Source organism: Chiloscyllium plagiosum, unplaced genomic scaffold, assembly GCF_037043375.1.
Source record: "Chiloscyllium plagiosum isolate Xiang-an unplaced genomic scaffold, Cpla_swu_hap1 HiC_scaffold_27, whole genome shotgun sequence".
NCBI classification, from domain to species: Eukaryota; Metazoa; Chordata; class Chondrichthyes; order Orectolobiformes; family Hemiscylliidae; genus Chiloscyllium; species Chiloscyllium plagiosum.
Window position 1 is genome coordinate 21,353,753 of NW_028270165.1, and position 23,673 is coordinate 21,377,425.

Below are 23,673 nucleotides of genomic sequence, written 5' to 3' on the forward strand. Positions count from 1 at the left end.
GCCATTTATCACTACTCTTTGTTTCCTATCAGCCAACCAATTTTCAATCCAAGTTAGTACTTTGCCCCCAATACCATGCGCCCTAATTTTGCTCACTAACCTCCTATGTGGGACTTTATCAAAAGCTTTTTGAAAGTCCAGGTACACTACATCTACTGGATCTCCCTCGTCCATCTTCAGAGTTACATCCTCAAAAAATTCCAGAAGATTAGTCAAGCATGATTTCCCCTTCATAAATCCATGCTGATTCTGACCTATCCTGTTACTTCTATCCAGCTGTGTTGTAATTTCATCCTTTATAATAGACTCCAGCATCTTTCCCACCACTGAGGTCAGACTAACTGGTCTATAATTTACTACTTTCTCTCCCCACCTTTCTTAAAAAATGGTACAACATTAGCCACCCTCCAATCCGCAGGAACTGATCCCGAATCTATCGAACTCTGGAAAATAATCACCAACGCATCCACGATTTCTCGAGCCACCTCCTTAAGTACCCTGAGATGTAGACCATCAGGCCCCGGGGACTTATCAATCTTCAGACCTAACAGTCTCTCCAACACCAAATTATGGCAAATATAAATTCGCTTAAGTTCAGGTCCTTCAGCCACTGTTACCTCAGGGAGACTGCTTGTGTCTTCCCCAGTGAACACAGATCTGAAGTACCAATTCAATTCTTCTGCCATTTTTTTGTTCCCCGTAATATATTCCCCTGTTTCTGTCTTCAAGGGCCCAATTTTAGTCTTAACCATTTTTTTGCCTTTCACATATCTAAAAAAGCTTTTACGATCCTCCTTTATGTTTTTGGGCAGTTTACCTTCGTACCTCATTTTTTCTCTGTGTATTTCCTTCTTAGTTATCCTCTGTTGTTCTTTAAAAGCTTCCCAGTCCTCCATTTTCCCACTTATCTTTGCTATGTTATACTTTTTCTCTTTTAACTTTATATGTTTCTTAACTTCCCTCGTCAGCCATGGACACCCATGCCTCCTCCTGGGATCTGTCTTCCTTTTTGGAATGAACTGATCCTGCATCTTCTGCATTATACACAGAAATATCTGCCATTGATCCTCCACTGTCATCCCTGCTAAGGTATTGCACCATTGAACTTTGGCCAGCTCCTCCCTCATAGCTCCATAGTTCCCTTTATTCAACAGAAATATTGTCACTTCCGATTGTACCCTCTCCTTCTCAAATTGCAGATTGAAGATTATTGTATTATGGTCACTACTTCCCAATGGCTCCTTCACTTTGAGGTCCCTGATCAATTCTGGTTCATTGCACAGAACAAGTTACAGTGAAATCTTTAATTTGTGGGACAGCAACTGAGTGAATGAGTACATCCAGAATTTTAGTGGAAAGTGGGAATTCATTGCACTGTGGGCATGAAGTGCTTTAAGGTTTACCGGCAGTAAGTACAGTGTGCTGAGTGGGGAGCTGAGTGAAGGGTTAGGTGGGTTCTTGTTTTAAACTGCTCATTTCTTTCAGCCTCAAGCATTGTATTTCCACTGCTGTACATCAGAAGAAGTGAATTAGTCACTGTTATCATTAGAAACCTTACGGTTTTCAATACCTCATTGTTTCCTGAGCATTTTAAAGTTTACTGACAGCAGCGGGGTTTAGGCCGTATTCACTGGAAACGATTAAGCAGACAGATAACACACATCCGAGAGGGCAGGGTGGGACTTGTCTTTTGATTTGGTGGAAGGTGGGAGGTTCTGCGCGCTGTGATCCGGGGCAAACGCGATTGCAGTAAATCATTCAATCTCTACAGTGTGGAAGTAGGCCATTCAACCCCTCTGAAGAGCATGCCATCCCGACCCACGCCCACCAGCTCCCTGCCCTGTCTAGTAGTTTCTGCTGGAGGATGAGAATCGGCCATAAAATTAGGGGGAGTAGATTTAAGGTAGAGATGAGGAGGAGCTGTTTTTCCCGGAGAGTAGTTAATCTGTGGAGGGTGAGGGTGGATTGGCCATGCTATATTGCCCCACATGGTCCAGGGATGTACAGATTAGGGTGGATTCGCCATGTTAAATTACCCATAGTGCCCAGGTATGTGCAGGTGAGGTATATTCGGGGGGTAAATATCGGGCAGGAGGGGAAAGGGGAATGGATGTGGGTGGGTTACCCTTCGGAGGGTCGGTGTGGTCTCATTGGGCCGGGTGACCTGCTTCTACATTGTGCGGATTCTCTGAAGGGAAAGGATTTTTGCAAACTGTGCAGGGCAGTACGGGCCGTCAATCCGGAGCAGGCGCAGTGCGGAGCCGCCGTTCGCCCCGCCCCTTCGTCTCGTCACGCCCCGTCTCGCACGCCGTCACTCGACACTTGCTCCTCCCACTGGCCCGACCGCGCTCCGCGTCTGTACCCGCCTCTCGCCCCGCCCAGTCGCCCCGCCCCTGACCCCGATCATCGCTCCGCCCCCCTCCCCGCTCCTCCCCTTCCTGTCTCTCCCTCCGCCGCCTCGACCCATCGATGACGTCACAACGCGGAAGTGGCTCTGCTCGGTTCAGAGTAAAACCCTTTCGCTGGGCAACTCTTCAATCTGAGAGGGAGAAAATCTGTTCACTGGTAACAACTGGAGTGAATCCAGGGAGGGCACAGACTCTGCAAACTCAGGTATGTGTCTTAATTGCCCGGGTGAGGAGGGACAGAAGGATAGGGTGGGGCTGTTTTCCCCAGCCCGCGTCAGAATCTTCGGGGTAACCTTATAGACTTTTATAAAATCATAAGGAGCATGGATAGGGTAAATAGACATGGTCTTTTCCTTGGGGTGGGGGAGTCCAGAACTAGAGGGTGATTGGTTTAGGGTGAGGGCGGCGGGGGAGGGGGCGTGGAGATTTAAAAGAGACCTAAGGAGGCAACTATTTCACGAGGTTTGGGCGGGTGTGAATGTGTGTACGGAATGACCTGCCAGAGAAAGTAGTGGAGGCTGGGACAATTACAGCATTTAAAAGGCATCTGCACGGGTGTATCAATGCGAACGGTTCAGAGGGACAGGGAACACGTGCTGGCAAATGTGACTAGATTAATTTAGGCTATCTGGTCAGCACAGACGAGTTTGACTGAAGTGCCTGTGTCTGTTTCTGTGTGTATCTGACTCTGGCTTTCCACTAACGTTTGCCACGTCTGTATGTTCAGTTTCTCTCTCTGGTGTCGGTGTTAATACCTTGATGTCTCATTATGCTCCCCTTCCTGGGGATATTTACCATTTCTTGAGGTTGTTCCTCAAGAAGCTGCATTGCAGGTTCATCCTGAATTGGCACACTTTATTTTGCTTTCCAAATCAGACCTGCTCACTCTCAGCATTATGCCAATGACGTGAAAGATATTAACTTTCAGGTGGAGTTTCAGAGAGATAAGTCTTAACGTTTTTGCTTTTCTGCTCGTGTAAGATCCTGAATCAGCACCTTCAGGAGAATTAGTTGAAGGGGAGAGTGAGAATGGGATGGCGCTTTCAATTTTGTGGAATAATAAAAGAAAAGAATGTTCTCCAGAAAGCAGAATCACTTGTTCTGAATTTCTACCCTGGACTGACAGTGATGACTTTTATATTCTCTTTTTACAGTGTTTGAAGATCTGAAGACAGAGGTTTCAAAATCAACTGTAACGTCAACTCTCCTGCTCCTCAGATGCTACTTGATGTGCTGTGAATTTTCAAGTGCCGTGCTTTTTGACAGTGACTCTCCAGAGTCAGCAGTCCTCACTTTAGTGTCAATGTCTGACGGTCACTCAATCCATCAGGACCACAACGATTTTGACTGCGATTCTGTGAGAAGGAGCAAAGCTTTTTGGTTCCTGTTCGAGTACATTTCCAGTATCAGTGGGACTGGATGAGAGACCTACTGTTGCAGTGCACTGAGTGTGGAGCGTGTAACAGCTATACCGCCTGTTAAGAGGAAATCACGGTGCGAAGGGGCTCTCCATGCGTTTGTGTGCGGCTGAAGCTTCGGCCATGGAAAAACCTGAGGAATCCCGCCCTGTGGAGAAACCATGGAAGTGTGGTGACTGCGGGAAAGGCTTTTATGTCCCATCTGCCCTGGAAACTCATCGGCGCAGTCACACCAGAGAGAGGCCCTTCAGCTGCCCTGAGTGTGGGAAGGGCTTTACCCAGGCCTCTGCCCAGCGGACTCACCAGCGGGTCCATACAGGGGAGAGGCCGTTCCCGTGTCCCGAGTGCGGGAAAGCCTTCAGCAATTCCTTCAACCTCCAGACACACAGGCGACTCCACACTGGTGAGAGGCCGTTTTCTTGCTCCGAGTGCAAGAAGGCATTCAGACATTCCTCTGACCTGCTGACCCACTGGCGGGTCCACACAGGGGAGAGGCCCTACAGCTGCCCTGAGTGTGGGAAGGCCTTCAGCAATTCCTCCCACCTGCTGACTCACCAGCGGGTCCACACGGGGGAGAGGCCGTTTACCTGCCCCAAGTGCGGGAAGAGATTTAGTCAGGTGAGCAACTTGTGGAAGCACCAGCGTCTCCACACTGGGGAGAAGCCCTTCAGCTGCCCTGAGTGCAGGAAGGCCTTCAGCAGTTCCACCACTCTGCTGACCCACCGGCGGATCCATATGGGGAAGAGGCCATTCCCCTGCACAGAGTGCGGGAAGGCCTTCAGCAATTCCTCCATCCTGCTGAGACACCAGAGGGTTCACACAGGGGAGTGGCCCTTCAGCTGCCCTGAGTGCAGGAAGGGGTTCAGCGATTCCTCCAATCTCCAGACGCACCAGCGGATCCACACTGGGGAGAAGCCCTTCGGATGCACAGAGTGTGGGAAGGCCTTCATCCGCTCCTCCCACCTGCGGAGGCACCAACGAGTTCACGTGCCATTGCAGGGTGATTGAAGGAGCAACAACCGAGTGCCATTAGGGACTGGACTATCAACCCAGTTCCGGGGACTCCTGAGTTTGAATCCAGCCGCAGCAGATCACGGAATTGGAATTCGGTCAGAAATCTGGATTTCAGAATCTGATGATGAAGCCCTTTTTAGGGTGGGGTGAAATTGCTGAGTGAGGCAATACTTCCTCCAGGTTACGGCTGTACCAAGGATCCAATTACAAAGGACAACTTGGTGATGACCAACAGTAAAGAAAGTGAGGTAGGGTGGGGGGGGGGGGGAGTTGAGAAGTATGCGCGCTTTGACCTTGAGCTGTTTAAAAAGCAGCTACTTTTTCTACACCTTTTTGCTGGGGGGATCTGAAACTGTAACAAAGTTGGGTCGCAATAAAGATTACCTGAACTTACTGCGGGCTCAGACTCTCATTGAAAGCTTTGAGCTCCAAGAGGTTTTTTGTTTTAAAGCTGTTCATTTCTTTCAGCCTCCTGCACTAAGTTTTCAATGTTGTGTATCAGGTGGAGCAGTGAATGGGTAGCTAGTATCATTAGAAATTGTAAATTTTTCAGGAGTGCAGGTACTGTGTTGTTTCATTGGCATTGTAAAGTGTACTGGCAGCACTGGGAGGTATGGGCTGTGTTCACTAGAAACGATGTGGCGGTGCCAGTATTGGACTGGGGTGGATAAAATTAAAAATCAAAAAAGACCAGGTTATAGTCCAACAGATTTATTCGGAAGCACGAGCTTTCGGAGCGCCGCTCCTTCCACAGGTAGCTGTGGAGCAGGATCATAAGACACACATCTTATAGCAAAATTCATAGTGTCATGCAACTGATGCCTTTTAGAATGGGTTGCAGGTTTCGGTTCATTAATATGTAAATCCAAGAACAACATCTAAGTCATGTTCTTGAGATGACTTATGGTTTTATATTTTTTTTAAAAAGTGACATCTCAGCTCACACAATACATTAAAGTTGTGAGGTTCGAGTCTGTCAGTATCCCAATCTTGAATCAGACTAGTTCTGTTTTTTAAAGTAGGAATATGTATAATATTACATGGATCGACTGCCTGTAGATTATGTGCTTTGTGAGCAAAATTGAGAGTATCTGCAAATATAATTCTGCCAATACAAATTCACTCCATAGAGTTGTGTGTGTGTGCATGTGAGTTTGTGTGTGAGAGTGCATGTAAGAGTGTGTGCATGCTTGGTAAAGTGTGAGTGTGATGGAGTATAAGTCTGTGAGTGTGTGAGCATGTTAGGGTGTGCGGATATGAGAGAGGTATGAATAAAAGCAAGGGATTGCATTTTACTAAAACGAGGAAGGACAGGACTTGTATAGTTAAAACGGAGACCTGGGAGGGTTCAGATACATAGTTATGCAACCTGCAAAGAACTGGTAGACTGGATGGTTAAGAAGGCATTTAGCACCATTGCCACCCAGGCCCACCCCCTTACTTCATATTTCTCATAGCTAATCCACCCTACCTTGCATATCCTGAACAATAAGGGTAATTTAGCATGGCCAATCCAGCCTAACCTACACCCTAATCTAAAAACTACCTTCTCAAGAATGTAATTTAAATGCACAACATTTCTAAGAAAAATGTCCGTCTGACTCAACCCTGGGACCCAGACAGAATTCACACCTATTGTTAGAAAAGCTGTGCATTTGAATGACTTTCTTGAGAAGGTAATTAAAAACAAGTTCTGGAATTAACATGCCAAAGAGCAGAAACTCATTCTAAAAGATGAAAGATTTAATCTAAAATTGTTTAATATATCACATCTCCATGACACTGGATTCCTTTGGCTATAAATGCCATGATCATGATCTCATTCTCCACAAACAACCTGATAAAAGAGCGGTGCTCCAAATGTTAGTGTTTCCAAATAAATCTGTTGGTTTATAACCTGGTATTGAGATTTTTAACTTTGTCCAAGGAAATACGTGTTGTGGGACTGGTAACAGTTGTTATTTTGTGATCTGTTCCTCCTGAAATTTCTCCTCTGCGCAGGCACGGGTGAACAGTCTGTTTTTGTGCTTTGTGCGAGATCAGGCTAGCAGCTTTTAAATCCTTTAAAAGAAAACTGTAGGTTAGCAATCGTATTTCGAGAATGGTACTTCCAGCTCTGGTAGTCCTGTTGGGTCACCAGAGAGGGCGGGAGAGAAGATGTCACATCTAAAAAGCAAACCGAAAAGTTGTTTTGTTTGTTCCGTCAGTTGAGTTGGTTCTGCACTCCGATGAGACTGGATACTGATTTTAATGGATCAGAATTGAACCCGACAATGGAACCCCTTAAATTTCAAGAACGTTGAAAGGGCAAATCAAACTGTAACCTTGGAGAGAGATGCTTCCATTTCTAACCTTGGGTGATCCAAATGAGACATTTTTACTGATCACTCCATTTTAGAGTGCTGCTCTTTCATCAGCTGGTCGTGGACAGTAAGGTCATGATCACAGAATTTATAGCCAAAGGAGTCCACGGTCATGGAGATGTCCTTCACTAAACAATTTTAGATTAAATCTTTCATGTTTTAGAATGGGCTTCTGTTCTTTGGTACGTTAATCCCAGAACTTGTTTCAAATTACCTTCAAGAATGTCATTTAAATGCAGACCTTTTAGAACAACAATGTCAGTCTGACTCGATATTGGGACACACAGAATTCACACCTATTGTTAGAAAAGCTCTACATTTAAATGACATTCTGAAATGACTGATCTTTAACATTGAGAATAGTTACATTGATATATTCAGAAACATTGTTAAAGTCTGAAAGCATGTTCACTTTTTGAAAAGAGCTGCTGAAATCTTTCTGAAACTTGCATTGAAACATGCGTAGTTAGGCCACAGCCCAAGACAGGCTGTAAAGGATGAATGACCTAATTCTAGTTTTGTGAAATTGATTCTGACTATGTAGAAATAGAGTTGTAGAGCACAGAAGCAAACCCTTCAGTCCAGACAACCAAACATCCTAAATTAATCTAGTGACCCATTTGCCAGCATTTGGTCCATAGCCCTCTGATTCTTTTCTATTCATGTCTCCAACCAGATGCATTTTTTTCTTCTTCAGCTAATTGAAGCTGGAGAAGCCTGAAATCTTTGAAGAATTTCCTGAAAAAAACTTTTATTCAAGATTTGGCTCAGTGGAGGATTTTCTAAAGCTTTGCTATTGTAGTTTTCAATTTGTCAAAAAAACTTTTCAGTTGTTGTTGTCCAAGGCAGAGTAAATATTCATTTAAGATATAATTGAGATATATACATTCTTTACAATGTTTTTCCATCATTACCAGTGATTGTCCATCATTTGGTACATTGAGCATCATCTTTTTGTGATTCAACAGATATGATTTGAAGTGAATTCTGCAAGATACTTTTGTATTTTATCTCACTTTGCTTTGTATTCAAGATTTCCTTTGTGACATTTTAATTAAAATATCTCAATGTATAATAATGAAACAGCTAATTTATTCTGAAATTATTTCAATTAGTTGGTCGATTGCCAAATAATAGCTGCATAACTGTTGTAAATATTGACACCCAGGAAAGCTATTTTGTTTCATATATTTCCTTTGTAAAGATTTTATAAAATGATTGCAAATTTTATTTCATATGAAAATACAGTGTTTTATTGAATGGTTGCACTTAATTGCTCCATTTGGGATTAAACAGATTATTTTTATCAAAATCATATTCACAATTTATGGTGAGTGTATTAACAAACAAATGTTGCCATTTGCCATTGAATTGCCTCAAACACAATTTGAAATTCTTGAATGAGTTGAATAAGGGGTACACTGAATATTTATTGCGCATTTCTGAAATTCTCTGCACTGCCATTGCATTTGGTTAAACAAGATATGTAACCCTCCTCATAACTTTGTATTTCTTTGATATTTCATTTGCTATTGCTATTGCCCAAATAACTTCATCAAATGCCAAAACATTTTTTAGGCTGTGAATTTTCGGCCTGGCAATGTCATTCAGTTGTGAACAATCTGAAGATGAATTTAAATACATATAAGAATGTCAAAGAGATTGTGATAATAGAAAGTCAACATGTAGAATTGCCAATGAAACGTAAACCAAGGCTGCTCTTAATTTGGTACAGACTAAATCGCAGTCAAAATGATAAGAATAAGTAGAAATAATGGCATTGTGCACAAACTGTTTGTAGTGAGTTCAGAATTTTTCTGATCATTTAATTCTGACACATGCAGTGTGCAGCACTTATTTGTTCATGGAATGTGAGCAACACTGGCAGAGCCAGTATTTTTCATCATCCCCTCTTTCCCTTGAAAACTTGACTACTAAGCACCCATATGAATATTTGGTGAGGACACAGAGGTTGAGTTGCAAGGCCTACTGTGGCATAACAAATTGTACTGGCTTACACTGCACCCTGACAAGACAGATTTTTGGGAGGAGAACAAAAATTGGAATTCCTACTTAAATATTGATGCTCCCATTTATATCTCTCAAAGATATTGTTTGCTCCATAAATTTGTAATGGCTCTTTTGTTGAATTATTTTCCTGCATCCGCATATATCTGGAATCATTTTCTTTTCAAGAATTTTGTATTAACGTTTGCCACTTACTGCTGCCATCATCCCTTCAAGATCATTCCAAATCGTAATAACTTGCTTATTTTCTTAAAAATTAAATCTTACCCCCCCCCCCCCCCCCCCCCCCCCCGCCCCTTCTCCCCTGCGCCCCAGCCCAAATCCCTTTTCTTATAAAGTGGCTGCACTATTTCGAACATGGTCACGCTTTCTAAATATTACCATGTACTTTTAATTATGAGATTTCAATGTGTCTTTTTAAATATAAAAATGCCTCTTCAAATGTAGCTATGTCCTTTAAATGTGTTATGTTCCTCTAAGCGCAATCTTGCCCCTCGATAATGTATCTTTACCCCTTTAGATATGACTGTCTCTTAAAGGGTCATTTCTATTTATAAATAGGGCAATGTCTCTTCGAAATGTAGGTTCAATTAGATATGACTGCGTCATTTTGCATATTAAGATATCCCTTTGAATGTAATTTTGTCCATTTCAATCTATTTGCAGAAATAGCCCGTTAAATGTCCATGTCCCTTTTAAAATGCAGATTTACGCCTTAAAACGGCGGTGCTCGGACGCGACGTAGTGCACCAGTTGGAGGACGCTCAGGTGTGCGGTGGGATCCCGTCCGCGCTCACCCCAGCCCGGACGGAATTTCACATTGGCCACAAGGTCCCGTACTTCCCGTGGGAGCCTGTGCCCCACAACCTGAGCCGCCTCCGAAATTTTAATTTTGTTTTGTTTAGGGAGGTGAAGAGAAAGGCCCTGTATTGACTGCTGCTGCACACCGTCCACCTCTTCTCCCTCATCCACCGTCCGGACACGCCTTGGCGTGCCCATTTGCCACCGGGCGGTGGGGATCCCCAGTGGAGGGCTCTCTACGCGGGAGTCCTCCCCCTTTCTCTCGGGGATCTGGGGTGGAGGGTGCTGCACGCAACAGTCCCCTGCAACCGCAGGTTGCGGTGGTTCACGGACTCCCAGCCCAACTGCTTGTTCTGTGGTGCTGTGGAGTCCGTGGACCACGTATATATTGGGTGTGGGCGTTTGCACTCCCTTTTTGATTTCCTGAAAAACCTTCTCCTCTGTTTTTGGCTGCACTTCAGTCCCACGCTCCTGATCTTTGGGCACCCGGTACGGAGGAAGGAGGGCAGGTCTGAAGACCTCCTCGTGGGTCTGCTCCTGGGCCTGGCCAAACTGGCCATTAACAGGTCCAGGCAGCGGGCCGTGGAGGGGGTCGTTAGGGCCGACTGCCTGCCCCTTTTCTGCGGCTACGTTAGGGCCCGGGTGTCCTTGGAGAAGGAGCACGCGGTGTCGACCAACACCCTGGAGTTGTTCAGGGAGAGGTGGGCGCCGCAGGGAGTGGAGTGCATCATTTCTCCCTCCAATTCTATTTTGATTTAGTCCCTACCCTCCCCTTCACTGTTTTGATCACACAGCACTGTCCCTTGATGTGAAGGGCACTGCTTGTCACTGGCCACCCGGGTGTTTTCCTATCTTCCTGGTGGTGGAATTTGAATAAAGATTGGTGCACTTTGTGTCTTCCACTGTGTCTCACACCTGCACACACACACCATGGGTGCTGGGGGAAAAAATAAGCACTACCGCACTTAGGTGGTAGTGTGGGGGTTAAAAAAATAAATAAATAAAATGCAGATTTCCCGCTTCAGGTAGCAGCAGTTGTAGCGTGAGGTGGCTGTTGCTTGGTGACGGTGAGGCTCCCCGGCCCCGCCCATCCCCCCCTGAGCTGATGTCACGCGAAGGCGGTTGGGAGGAGAAGGCGCTCGAGCGGGGAAGCGGCGGCCGTTAGGAAAATGGCGCCGTGCGGCCCGGGGCAGACACCCGTCACTGGGCACCGCCGCCTTCCTGGCGCAGCTGCTGTGTCACGGCCACACCGGCCGGCTGTACAGCAGGCAGGAGCCGGTGAGCATTCTGGAGGCGGATGTTCCTCAGTCATTGAAGGGGTAGGACCTGTTGAGAGAATGGTTAGTGAAGTGTGTGGTGTACTGAGCCTTATTAACATGGATATAGTTTGTAATTTGTCAAAGTATACATTTTATTATTTAGAATGGTAAAGATGTACAGCACGGAAACAGACCCTTCGGTCCAACCCGTCTATGCCAACCAGATATCCTAAATTAATCCAGTCCCACTTGCCAGCACTTGGCTCAAGCCTCTAAGCCCTTCCTATACATATACCCATCCAGAGACCTTTTAAGTGCTTTAATTGTAGCAGCCTCCACCACTTCCTCGGGCAGCTCATTCCATTCACGCACCACCCTCTGCATGGAAACGTTGCCCCTTAGGTACCTTTTATATCTTTCTGCTCTCACCCTGAACCGAGGCCCTCTAGTGCAGACCTTCACCCCCTACACTAGGGAAAAGACATAAGAAAGTTGAGCAGCCAGACAAGACAGAAAAGCCACAAAATATCAAGCCAGATGGGGAAAAAAGTTGTGGTTCTATCTTTTTTACCTCCTATTGGCATTTTGACACTTCAAAATCTGTCAATAATACCAGCATCACCACTGAGCATATTGCATACATTCCTCTGTGTCAACAAGCATTGCGCATGTTCCTTGCTTTGGGTGTCACCCTTGTTCAGGACTGGGGGTGGGTGTTGGGAGAGCTGCAGAACAAGGGTGTGCTGGGAGCAGGGTGGTGAATTGGGGATAGGTGGAGACAAGTAGAGGGTACAAACTGGTTGGTCACTGGGAGGAAGGAATCTGGTTGGGGGCAGGGAGGGGTGGGGAGGATCCTGGGAAGGGATTCGAGGAGTGGGGAAGGAGGTTATTTGAAATTGGAGAACTCACTGAGTCCTCCAGGCTGTAGGCTGCCCAGGTGGAAGATGTTGTGGTGTTCCTCCAATTTGTGGTTTGGTTTGTTGTGGCAATGGAGGCGGCCTAAGATGGTCATGTCAGAAATGGAGTGGGAAGGGGAATTAAAATGGGTGGTGACTGGGAGGTCCGGTCGGCCTCTGCAGATCCAGCTGTGACAGTCGGCGATTCGTTCCCCACATTTACCCTCTGTCTCCCGAAGACCACAATTGGCAAACACATGGCAAATACAGTACCCCAATGTGAATTTAGAGCCTTTGCAGTGTGAAAAAAGCAGAAAAGAGGTGCATTGTTTAAATGGTAACATATTGGGATATGGAGAAAGTGAGGACAGCAAATGCTGGAGATCAGAGTCGAAAGGTGTGGTGCTGGAAATGCTCAGTCAACACTCGATGAGCAGGAGAGTTGACGCTTCAGGCACGGGCCCTTCATTAGGAATGACGTGTGGATGTACAAAGGGGCCTCAGCGTCCTTCTACAACAGTCAATGCCAGTTGTCAGGTGCAGTGAGCAATGCAAGTGGTATATTAGCAAGTGGAAATGAGTTCAGAAGTGGGGATGCCTGCCTGCAGTTAGGGGATCATTGAATATATTCAAGGCTGAGTTCATATGATTTTTGAACAACAAAGAGGAGGATGTTTATGGGGGGGAAGGTGAGAAAATGGCTTTTAAGACCAGTACAGAACAGTTACAGAGTCGTACAACATAGAAACAGACCCTTCAGTCCAACTAATCCATGCTGACTATGTTCTCAAACTGAACTAGTCATACCTCTGAACCTTTCCTATTCATGTACTTATCCAAACGTCTTTTAAATGTTGTTACTGTACCTGCATCCACCACTGTGTCGGGATGTTCATTCCACACACAAACCACTCTTTAAAAAAATAATGCTGCCCCTCAAGTCTTTTTAAAATCTTTCTCCTCTCACTTTCAAAGTTTGCTCTCTAATCTTAAAATCCCCGCCCGTGGGGATTGACACCCACCATTCACCTCATCTACCCCCCTCATGATTTTATAAATCTCTAAGGATACTCTGAACCTCCTGTGCTCCAGTGAGAAAAGTCCCAGCCTATCCACCTCGATGTAGGTAGATTAATATCCAGTTATGATTAGATTAGATTAGATTACAGTGTGGAAACAGGCCCTTCGGCCCAACAAGTCCACACCGACCCGCCGAAGCGAAACCCACCCATACCCCTACATTTACCCCTTACCTGACACTACGGGCAATTTAGCATAGCCAATTCACCTGACCCTGCACATCTTTGGACTGTGGGAGGAAACCAGAGCACCCGGAGGAAACCCACGCAGACACGGGGAGAACGTGCAAACTCCACACAGTCAGTCGCCTGAGGCGGGAATTGAACCCGGGTCTCTGGCGCTGTGAGGCAGCAGTGCTAACCACTGTGCCACCGTGCCGCCCACCGTGCCAGTTATGTCCGGGACTTTGGTGGAAAGTGGGAATTCACTGCACTGTTGGGATGAAACCCTACCCTATCCAGACATTTCCCCCTGCTGGTGGATAAGACTAGGCCACATAATTTGGAGGACTGGATTTCGGACAGAGATGAGGAGGAACTATTTTTCCTGGATAGTAGTCAATCTATGGAATTCTCTGCCCAAGGAAGCAGTAGAGATAGCCTCATTAAGTATATTGAAGACACAGTTGGTTAGGTTTTTGCATGGTAGGTTAATTAAGGATAGTTGGGATAATGCAGGGAGGAGGAGGTGGGACGATAGACAGTTTTACCATTATTTTAATGAATGGCGGAGCAGGCTGGATGGGCCAAATGGCCTATTCCTGCTTCTATTACTATGAAACAATAACCCTGCATTTCCCATGGCTAACCCACCTAACCTGCACATCCCTGGACATGATGAGCAATTTTGCCTGGTCAATCCAAATCAAGGCTGGTGAGCAATGTAGTGATGTGGGAAATTAACATCAGAGAATGATAGAAAGGGACAAGGAGAGTAAATATACCAGCAATCAAAACTGGATTCTGAAGATCACAAAAATGGAAACAAAAAGTAGTGTTTCTGCATGTGTGCTGCACTGTAACAAAAGTAAATGAATTGTCTGCACACATTGAAGAGAATAATTATGATCTGAGGCTCCTTACAGAATGACAAGGCTTCAGGATGACAAGGATTGGATCCTGAATATCAAGGGGGTAGTCAAATGGGAAGCGAGGTAAAGGTAGAGGGTTGCCACTGCTAATCAAAGCACTGACCACAGGGAAGTCTGGTGTCCGCTCTGATTTCAGGTCCTCATTTCTCTGTCCTCTGATCTCCCTGTTCCCACTGAATAAGATATCAGTCTGTTCTCAGCACTACTGGATTTCTGCTGAAGCTTTGACCCCCACCCCCTCTTTTTACACCTTCTGGAACAATAAAATATTCAGTCAGTCAATCAAAGCCCAATGCACAATCTCCCAGTCTCCCAACCAACCAGACACAAAAGTGTACTCATAGCAGAGAATCAAACAAGAAAAATGAAACAACATGAGAAACAAATAGGTGCTAGTGCTTAATGTCTGTTCATTAGGAAGCAAACCAGAAATAGGGCTCTCCCAGGATTCTGATTGTGCCCAACTTGAGGATCCTCTCTCCCTTACATCTAACTGTTAGTACCCAGCTATGATTTACAATATTTACACCAGAAATGAAGCATCTTATCAAATAGAGATAGACACGTACAGCATGGAAGTAGACTTTCTCTCTCTCGCGCGCGCGCACACACAAGTCCATGGGGGTGAATTTTTATTTGCAGATACATTCTATTTTGCTTAAAGATGCACAATCTGCAGACAGTCAATACATATAATATTTTGTAAATTTGACTTTGGAAATAGAACAAGGTTTGGACTCTGACCTCATACATTTAATGCTTTGTCTGAGCTGAGATGTCATCTTTTGTTATGTTGAGTTATGTTGAGAAGTGCCTTACAGGAAGTTGGAGATTTACATATTCATGATGCCTGCAACCCATTTGAAAAGTTGGAAGACTTAACAATCCAGGTTTATTCAATGTATAATTTCAGTGGCAGGACACTGCAATGTTTTTCCATAAATTCTGTCCCTTATGATCTTATTCTCCACAACCACCTGATGAAAGAGTTTCGTGCCAAAAGCCAGTGCTTCCAAATAGCTTGGTGTTATGTGATTTTTTTTTTTACTCCTGTTTATTTTTTTGTACTCCGGTTTTTTTTAAACCCCCACAATACCGCCTAACCGCGGTAGTGCTTATTTTTTTCCCCAGTGTGTGTGTGCAGGTGTGAGACAGTGAAATACACAAAGTGAACGAATCTTTATTCAATTTCCACCACCAGGAAGATAGGAAAACACCCGAGTGGCCAGTGTCAAGCAGTGCCCTTCACATCAAAGGGCAGCGCTGTGTGATCAAAACAGTGAAGGGGAGGGTAGGGACTAAATCAAAATAGAGTTGAAGGGGGAAATAATGCACTCCACTCCCTGCGGCGCCCACCTCTCCCTGAACAACTCCAGGGTGTTGGTCGACACCGCGTGCTCTTTCTCCAAGGACACCCGGGCTCTAACGTAACCGCGGAAGAGGGGCAGGCAGTCGGCCCTAACAACCCCCACCACGGCCCGCTGCCTGGACCTATTTATGGCCAGTTTGGCCAGGCCCAGGAGCAGACCCACGAGAAGGTCTTCAGACCTGCCCTCCCTCCTCAGTACCGGGTGCCCGAAGATCAGGAGCGTGGGACTGAAGTGCAACCAAAAGCAGAGGAGGAGGTTTTTAAGAAAATCAAAAATGGAGTGCAAACCCAACACCCAATATATTATGTGATTTTTAACTTTGTCCAGGTTAGGGTGGATTGGCAATGTTCAAATTACCCATAGTGCCCAGGGATGTCCAGGTTAGGTGCATTAGTCAGGGGTGAATGTAGAGAAATGGGGGTAGGGGAGTTACTTTCTGGAGGGTCGGGTGGACCCGTTGGGTCGAGTAACCTGCTTCCACACTGTGGGGATTCTCTGGAGAGAAGAGATTTCTGCAAACTATGCAGGGCAGCACAGGTGTCTCCATGTGAGTTTGTGCGTGACTGTGTTTTTGCATGCGTGCTTGCTTGGTGAAGTGAGTGTTATGGAGTATCAGCCTGTGCGAGGGTGAGTATTGGGGATGTGTGTGTGTCAGAGAGTATGTGCATAAGAGAGGTGTGGATAAAAGCCAGGGGTTGCATTTTGCTAAAACAAGGGCGGGCAAGAGGGTCTGCAGAGGCTGACTAGATGTCCCAGTCACCACCCATTTTAATTCCTGTTCCCTCTCCTTTTCTGACATGACCAGCTTTGGCCTCCTTCATTGCCACAACGATCCAATCCACAAATTGGAGGAACAACACGTCACCTTCCCCCTGGAGTTGTCTAATTTCTCCCCTTCCATCCCCCAACTCCCTTCACGGCCTCTGCCCCTCTCATTCACTCTTCCCTGCCACCAACCAGATTCCTTCCTCCCATCGACCATCAGGTCGTCCCCTCTGTCTTCACCAATCCCCACTTCAACACCTTGTCCCCGGCACCCCTTTATCTGCATCTTGTTCTACACCCATCCCCCATCCGGAAGAAGGATTACACCTGAAACGTCGGCTTCTCCACCTCCTGATGCTGCCTGGCTTGCTGTGTTCTTCCAGCCTCCTGACTGTCTATATTGTCAATCAAGATACAGACCTGGACCAACTGTTCCAGAGTCTGTCCCCTCCCTGGATTCTCTCCCTTTCCATTCAGTTGCTGCAAGTCAACAATTGAACCCCAGAATGAAAAAATAAATTGAAAAAGTGGGTGAGAAAAGAGAGTATTTTACTCACAGATGTTGGACAGAGGAAGAAAGTTGCAGTCTGGGGTGAAGCTCAATCTTCATTCAGAGAGAGGAGCAGCATCTGTAATCAAATAGACAGAGTCATAGATGTACAGCATAGAAACAGACCCTTCACTCGAACCTGTCCATGAGGAGCAGATATCCTAACCCAATCTAGTCCCACTTGCCAGCACCTAACCCATATCCCTCCAAACCCTTCCTATTCATAAACCCATCCAGATGCCTTTTAAATGTTGCAATTGTATGAGTGTCCACCACTTCCTCTGGCAGCTTACTCCTTAAATGCACCACACTCTGCGTGGAAAAGTTGCCCCTCAGAACTCATATCTTTCCCCTCACTGAAAACCTATGTCTCTATTCCCCCCCCCCCCCCCACCAAAAACCCCGCCACTGACTCCAGGGAAACGACCTTGTCTATTTATCCTCAGCCTCTGACCCTGCAGAGAAAATATCCCTGGCCGACTCAGCCTCTCCTTGTAGCTGAAACCCTCCAACTCTGGCAACAGCCTTGTAAATCTTTTCTGATCCTTTTCAAAGTTTCACAACATCTTTCCGATAGAAAGGAGACAAGAAATGGATGTAGCATTCCAAATGTGGCTTAACCAATGTCCAGCACAGCCACAACGTGACCTCCCATACTCAATGCTGTGACCAATAATGGAAAGCATACCAAACACTGCCTTCACTATTCTGTCTACCTGAGACTCCATTTTCAATGAAGTATGAACCTGCACTCCAAGGTCTCTTTATTCTGCAACACTCCCCAGTCAGTCCTGCCTGGATTGTTTGACCAAAATGTATTTCTCTAAATTAAACTCCATCTCCCATTGGCCTATCTGATCAATTCTAATTTATCGTGAACACTTTTTCTCTCATTCTGCAGAAGCTGAAAGTCTCCATTCCTTCATACCCTCCCTTGATGCTGCCTGACCTGTTGTGCTTTTCCAACACCACACTCTCGACTCTGATCTTCAGCATCTGCAGTAGTCATTTCTCCAACATTTCCAGAGTTTGCCCCTCCCCCCTCGATTCACTCTCTTCCGTTTCAGTTGCTGCAAGTCAACAACTGAAGCCCCGAATGAAAAATAAATGGAAAAGGAGGGTGAGAAAAGAGTGCCATACTCTCAGATGTTGGACAAAGGAAGGAAGTTAGTCTGGGGTGAAGCTCAATCTTCATTTAGAGAGAGAGGAACAGCAGCAGCTTCAGAAGGACATGGTCCACCTTCCACATTCAGACAGTAGGCGGGCTCTGATTGCCAGGAGGATAAGTTTCCTTCCAGTCCGCCAATGCTCTCCATTGGTCCATGAATGTCGCGAGCCGTTTCCGGGGACAGCGATGAGCATGCAGTTTTTGCTGACACCGGCTAACCCGCACAGACCTTGCTAACACCGAGGAGCATGTGCAGTATGCTCTGGAGATGCTGCTGTTACTGACAGATTTTAATTGGTCAAATGCTAATATGAAAAAAAAGAGTAGAGCCACAATTGTGTTCTCCTGTAGCTTGACATAACCGTACATGCTTGTCGCTATTTTTGCTATTTGTCTTACCGACACCACTCATGATTTTCTAAGTCTCAATAAGGTCACCCCTCAACCTCCTGCACTCCACTGAAAAAAGTCCCAGTCTCTCCTTATAACTCAATCCCTCCAGTCCTGGCAACATCCTGGAAAATGTTTTCCAAACCCCCTCCAATAGTATTCTTCCTATTACACGGCGACCAGAACTGTACTCAGTCCTCAAAGTGGCTTCACCAACATCCTGGACATCCTCAACATGATGTCCCAAATCCTATCTCAACGGTGTGAACAATGAAGGCAATGCTGCTAAATGCCTTCTTAACCATCCTGTGTCCCAGCAATGCACCTTTCAAAGAACAATGTACCTGAAAGCCACCATGTCTCTCTGTTCTACAACACGACCCAGTGCCCTACCATTACCTGTACAAGTCCTGCCCTTGTTTTAGCAAAATGCAACCCCTCGCTTTTATCCACAACTCTGTCATAAACATGCTGTCTCTCAGACACACACACATATGCACCAACCACCCCAACCAAAATACTCAACACTCTTACAGACTTCTACTCCATCACACTCACACTTTACCAGGCATGCACACACGCAAACACACACACACACAGATAATAGTCTATGGGGTGAATTTGCATTTGCAGATACATTCAATTTTGCTCAAAAAGTGCACAATCTGCAGGCAGTTAATCCATGTAATATTTTATAAATTCCTACTTTGGAAATAGAACCAGTCTGATTCAAGCAAGAATGGGATACAGACAGACTTGAACCTCACACCTTTCATGCATTATATGAGCTGAGATGTCACCTATTTTTATAAAACCTTTATAAAACATTTGAGAATGGGGACTTAAAAATAGTTCTGGGGTTTACATATGAATGACCGGAAACCTGCAACCCATTCTAAAAGATGAAAGACTTACTATCATTCTAGGTTTGTTCAGTATATCCCATCAGTTGCACGACACTGTGATCTTTTACTATAAATTGTGTCTTATGATCCTGCTCTACAGCTACCCGATGAAGGAGCATCGCTCTGAAAGCTAGTGCTTCCAAATAAACCTATTGGACTATAACTGGTGTTGTGTTTTTAACTTTGTTTACCCCAGTCCAACACTGGCTCCTCCACATCATTTCTACTGGAGACAGCCCATACCTCCCGGTGCTGTCTGTAAACATTACGATGCCGATGAAATGACGCAGTAACCGCACTCCTGAAAAATTTACAATTTCAAATGATATTAGCTAGTCATTCACTGCTCCATCTGATACATGACATTGGAAACTTAGTGCAGGAGGCTGAAAGAAATGAGCAGCTTTAACACAAAAACCTCTTGGAGGTCAAAGCTTTCAACTGTACCATTCAAAATCAGAGACAATTACACAGAGTGGTGAACTAAGCCCAGACAATCACAAAGGTCAACCTCCCATCTATATAATCCATCTATCAGGCCCACTGTCAAGGAAAGGCCGCCAGCATTCTCAAAGACCCATCACAGCCTGGCAATGTTTTTCTTCAACCTCTACCATCGGGGTGGATAGTACAGAAACCTGAACACATGCACCAGCCAGTTTTGAAACAGTTCCTACCACACTGTGGTTAGAATACTGAATGGACTCTCAAACTCTTAACATTCACCTGGACCTGTGTTTTTGTTTTTGCAGCTGTTTATTTATTATTTACATATCTTTGCTACTTAACTCTGATCTGCCTGTACTGCTCACAAGACAAAGCTTTTCACTGTATCGCGGCACACGTGACAATAAATCAATTCAATGGGAGTCTGAGCCCTACAGTAAATTCAGGTAACCTTTACTGCGACCCAACTTTGTTACAACTGCAGATCCCCCCCAGCAAAAAGGTGTTGAGAATGTAGCTTTTTCTTTTAAACAGCTCAAGGCCCAAGTGCTCACACTCCTCCCACCCCCCACTTTCTTTACTATTGGTCAGCACCAAGCTGTCCCTTTGTAATTGGATCCTTGGTACAGCCTTAACCTGTATTGCCTCACTCAGCAATTTCAACCCACCACCTGTATCCAAGTACATTTCTCCCCACTCATTTGCTGGGGGTGGCAGTGTAGAGTCAACCACACTGCTATGGGTCTGGAGTCACGCAAAGGCCAGACCGGGTAAAGGATGCAGCTGGTTTTCAGTATCAGTGGGACTGGATGAGAGACCCTACTGTTGCAGCGCACTGAGTGTGGAGTCTAAAACAGATCTACAGGCCTGGAAAGAGGAATTCACAGCAGGAAGGGCCTGTACAATTGTGTGCAGCTGAAGCTTTAGCCATGAAGAAACCCGAGGAATTCCGCCCTGTGGTGAAACTGTGGAATTGTGGCAACTGCGGAAAAGGCTTCTGTTTCCCGTCTGTGTTGGAGACTCATCAGCGCAGTCACACCAGGGAGAGGCCATTCTCCTGCCCTGACTGAATGAATCCTTTCCCACAACGGCAGTTTCCTTCCCGAAAAAGGACATGAGTGAATCAGATGGGGGTTTTCTCCAGCTCCCCCCACCCATGAAAACAGTTTCATCATTAGATTCTGAACCGAGATTTCTGACCAAATTCCAATTTTGCCATCTGACTAAGCGGGATTCGAACCCGGGAGTCTCAAGAACTGGGTTGATAATCCAGTCAATAACGGTACTCTGTCATCACTCCTTCAATCCCCTTGCGATGGCACATGAACTCTCTGGTGCCTCCGCAGGTGGGAGGAGCGGGTGAAGCCCTTCCCACAGTGAGGGCAGTTGAACGGCCTCTCCCTGGTGTGGCCCCACCGGTGTCTCAGCAGGTTGGAGGAATCGCTGAAGGCCTTCCCACACTCGGGGCAACTGAAGGGCCTCTCCCCAGTGTGGACCTGCTTGTGTTTCAGCCTGAGGAATGGCTGAAGGCCTTCCCGCACTTGGTGCAGGGGAAGGGCCTCTCCCCTGTGTGGACCCGCTGGTGGGTCAGTAGGTTGGAAGCCCAGATAAAGCCCTTCCTACACATGGGGCAACTGTAGGGCCTCTCCCGTGTGGACCCACTGGTGCCTCAGCAGGGCAGAGACCTGGGTAAAGCCCTTTCTGCACTCGGGGCAGGTGAACGGCCTCTCCCCCGTGTGGACCCGCTGGTGGGTCAGTAGGTTGGAGGAATTGACGAAGCCCTTCTCACACTCAGGGCAGGAGAACGGTCTCTCCCCGGTGTGACTGCGCCGATGAGTCTCCAACACAGACAGGAAACAAAAGCCTTTTCCGCAGTTGCCACACTTCCACGGTTTCTCCACAGGACAGGATTCATTGGGTTTCTTCATGGTTAAAGCTTCAGCTGCACACAAAGTTGTGTACAGGCCCTTCCTGCTGTGAGTTCCTCTTTCCAGGCCCGTATATCTGTTTCAGGTTGCACACTCAGTGCGCTGCAACAGTAAGGTCTCTCATCCAGTCCCATTGATACTGAAAACGCACGCATGCAGGAACCAAAAGCTTTGCTCCTTTTCATAGATCCATAGTTGAAAATTGTTGCGGTCTCAATGGATTGAATGACTGTCAGACATTGACATCAAAGTGAGGATTGAAGACACTGGATAGTCAGAGTCGGAAAGTGCGGCACTGGCAAAACACAGCAGGTCAGGCAGCATCTGAGGAGCAGCAAAGTCTGTTTTGGGCATAAGCCCTTCATCTGCTGATATTGAAACTTCCGTCTTCAGATCTTCAAATACTCTGTTAAAAGAGATTACAAAAGTCGTCACTATCAGTCCAGGGTAGAAATTCAGAACAAGGAATTTTACTTGCCGTTGAACATTCTTTTCTTTTGTTATTTCATAAATTTGAAAGCACCATCCCACTCTCTCTCCCCTTCTGTTCTCACTCTGCTCTAACTAATTCTCCTGAAGGTGCTGATTCAGCATCTTACAGGGGCAGAAAAGCAAAAAAAGTCAGGACTGACATCACTGAAATTTGGATAACTCCACCTGAAAGTTAATATCTTTCACAACAACATTGGGATATTGCCGAGAGTGAGCAGGTCTGATTTTGGGGAGTAAAACAAGTGTAAATTCAGGTTGAACTTGCAATACAGCTTCTTGAGAAAAAAAAAGACACGAAATGGTTAACATCCCGGGAAGTGGGAGTGGAATGAGATATTAAGGCTTTGACACCGACACCAGAGAGAGACTGAACATACAGACGTGGCAAATGTCTAGTGGAAAGCCAGAGTCAGATATACAGCACAGAAACTCTCAGTCCAACTTGTCCATGCCGACCAGATATCCCAAATTAATATCGCCCCGTTTGCTGGCACCTGGCTTCTATTCCTCTGTACCCTTCCAATTCATATACCCATCCAGATGCCTTTTAAATGCTGTCATTGTACCAGCCTCCACCACTTTCTCTGGGAGCTCATTCGTTGCAAGCACCACCCTCTGAATGAAAAAGATGCCCGAGGTCCCTTTTAAATCTGCACCCCCATCCCACAGCCCTCACCCTGAACCTGTTACCCTCTAGCTCTGGACTCTCCCATCCCAAGGAAAAGGCCTTGTCTATTTACCCTATCCATGCCTCTCATAATTTTATAAACGTCTATAAGGTCACCTCTCAGCCTCCGGCGTGCAAGGGGAAACAGTCCCAGTCTGTTTGCCCTCTCGCTATCACTCACACCCCCTGGCTACATCATTGTAAATCTTTTCTGAACCCTTTCTAGCTTCACAACATCTTTCCAATAGGAGGGAGACCCAAATTGCACACAATCTCCCAAAAATTGCAATGGTTCTGTTGGCCAATGGCAATTTAATTCCAAAATGTTAATTCCTTCATGAGAAGGGAATAATTGGCAATATAGCTGTGAGAGGTCCCTTGCGGAAGAGTGAAGAACTGAGTGAGAATTTTCCATTACGATGGAGAGCAACAGAGTTGATACTGAGACTGGGGACTTAAATCTAAAGCAAGGAAATTACAGGCACAAAAAGGCTGCAACAAACGAGGGCACATTATTGAAGCACCTGGAGTAACTGCAATAGTTGTTCCATCCTGTCTGAAAAATAAAACAAAAGGTGGCCCAGCCACCGCTAACAAGGGATATTATGGACAGGACTGGATCCAAAGAAGTGGC

At 45.8% G+C, this 23,673-nt stretch overlaps 2 protein-coding genes and 1 long non-coding RNA gene across 3 annotated transcripts in view; 1 reads left to right on the forward strand and 2 right to left on the reverse strand.

Moving 5' to 3' along the window:
- The window catches only part of LOC148143388 (uncharacterized), a gene marked incomplete at its 5' end in the record, with an annotated part of 330,397 nt that overhangs the window by 225,547 nt on the left and 81,177 nt on the right, over positions 1-23,673 (reverse strand). The window lies entirely within an intron of this gene.
- Positions 2,523-4,834, forward strand: LOC148143393 (uncharacterized). The gene is made up of 2 exons (XM_087974175.1): positions 2,523-2,613; positions 3,563-4,834. Exon 2 carries the CDS (start codon positions 3,920-3,922, stop codon positions 4,832-4,834), a length of 915 nt encoding a protein of 304 aa, XP_087830301.1. The 5' UTR covers positions 2,523-2,613; positions 3,563-3,919.
- Positions 6,690-22,441, reverse strand: LOC148143394 (uncharacterized). The gene is made up of 3 exons (XR_015751219.1): positions 22,359-22,441; positions 17,050-17,121; positions 6,690-6,901 (listed from the first exon to the last, which is right to left on the reverse strand). It is a non-coding gene; the product is annotated as an uncharacterized LOC148143394 (long non-coding RNA).

What these genes read in the sequence shown, in the direction of transcription:
- LOC148143393 (XM_087974175.1), top strand. Translation starts at nt 3,920, where the DNA reads ATGCGTTTGTGTGCGGCTGAAGCTTCGGCCATGGAAAAACCTGAGGAA.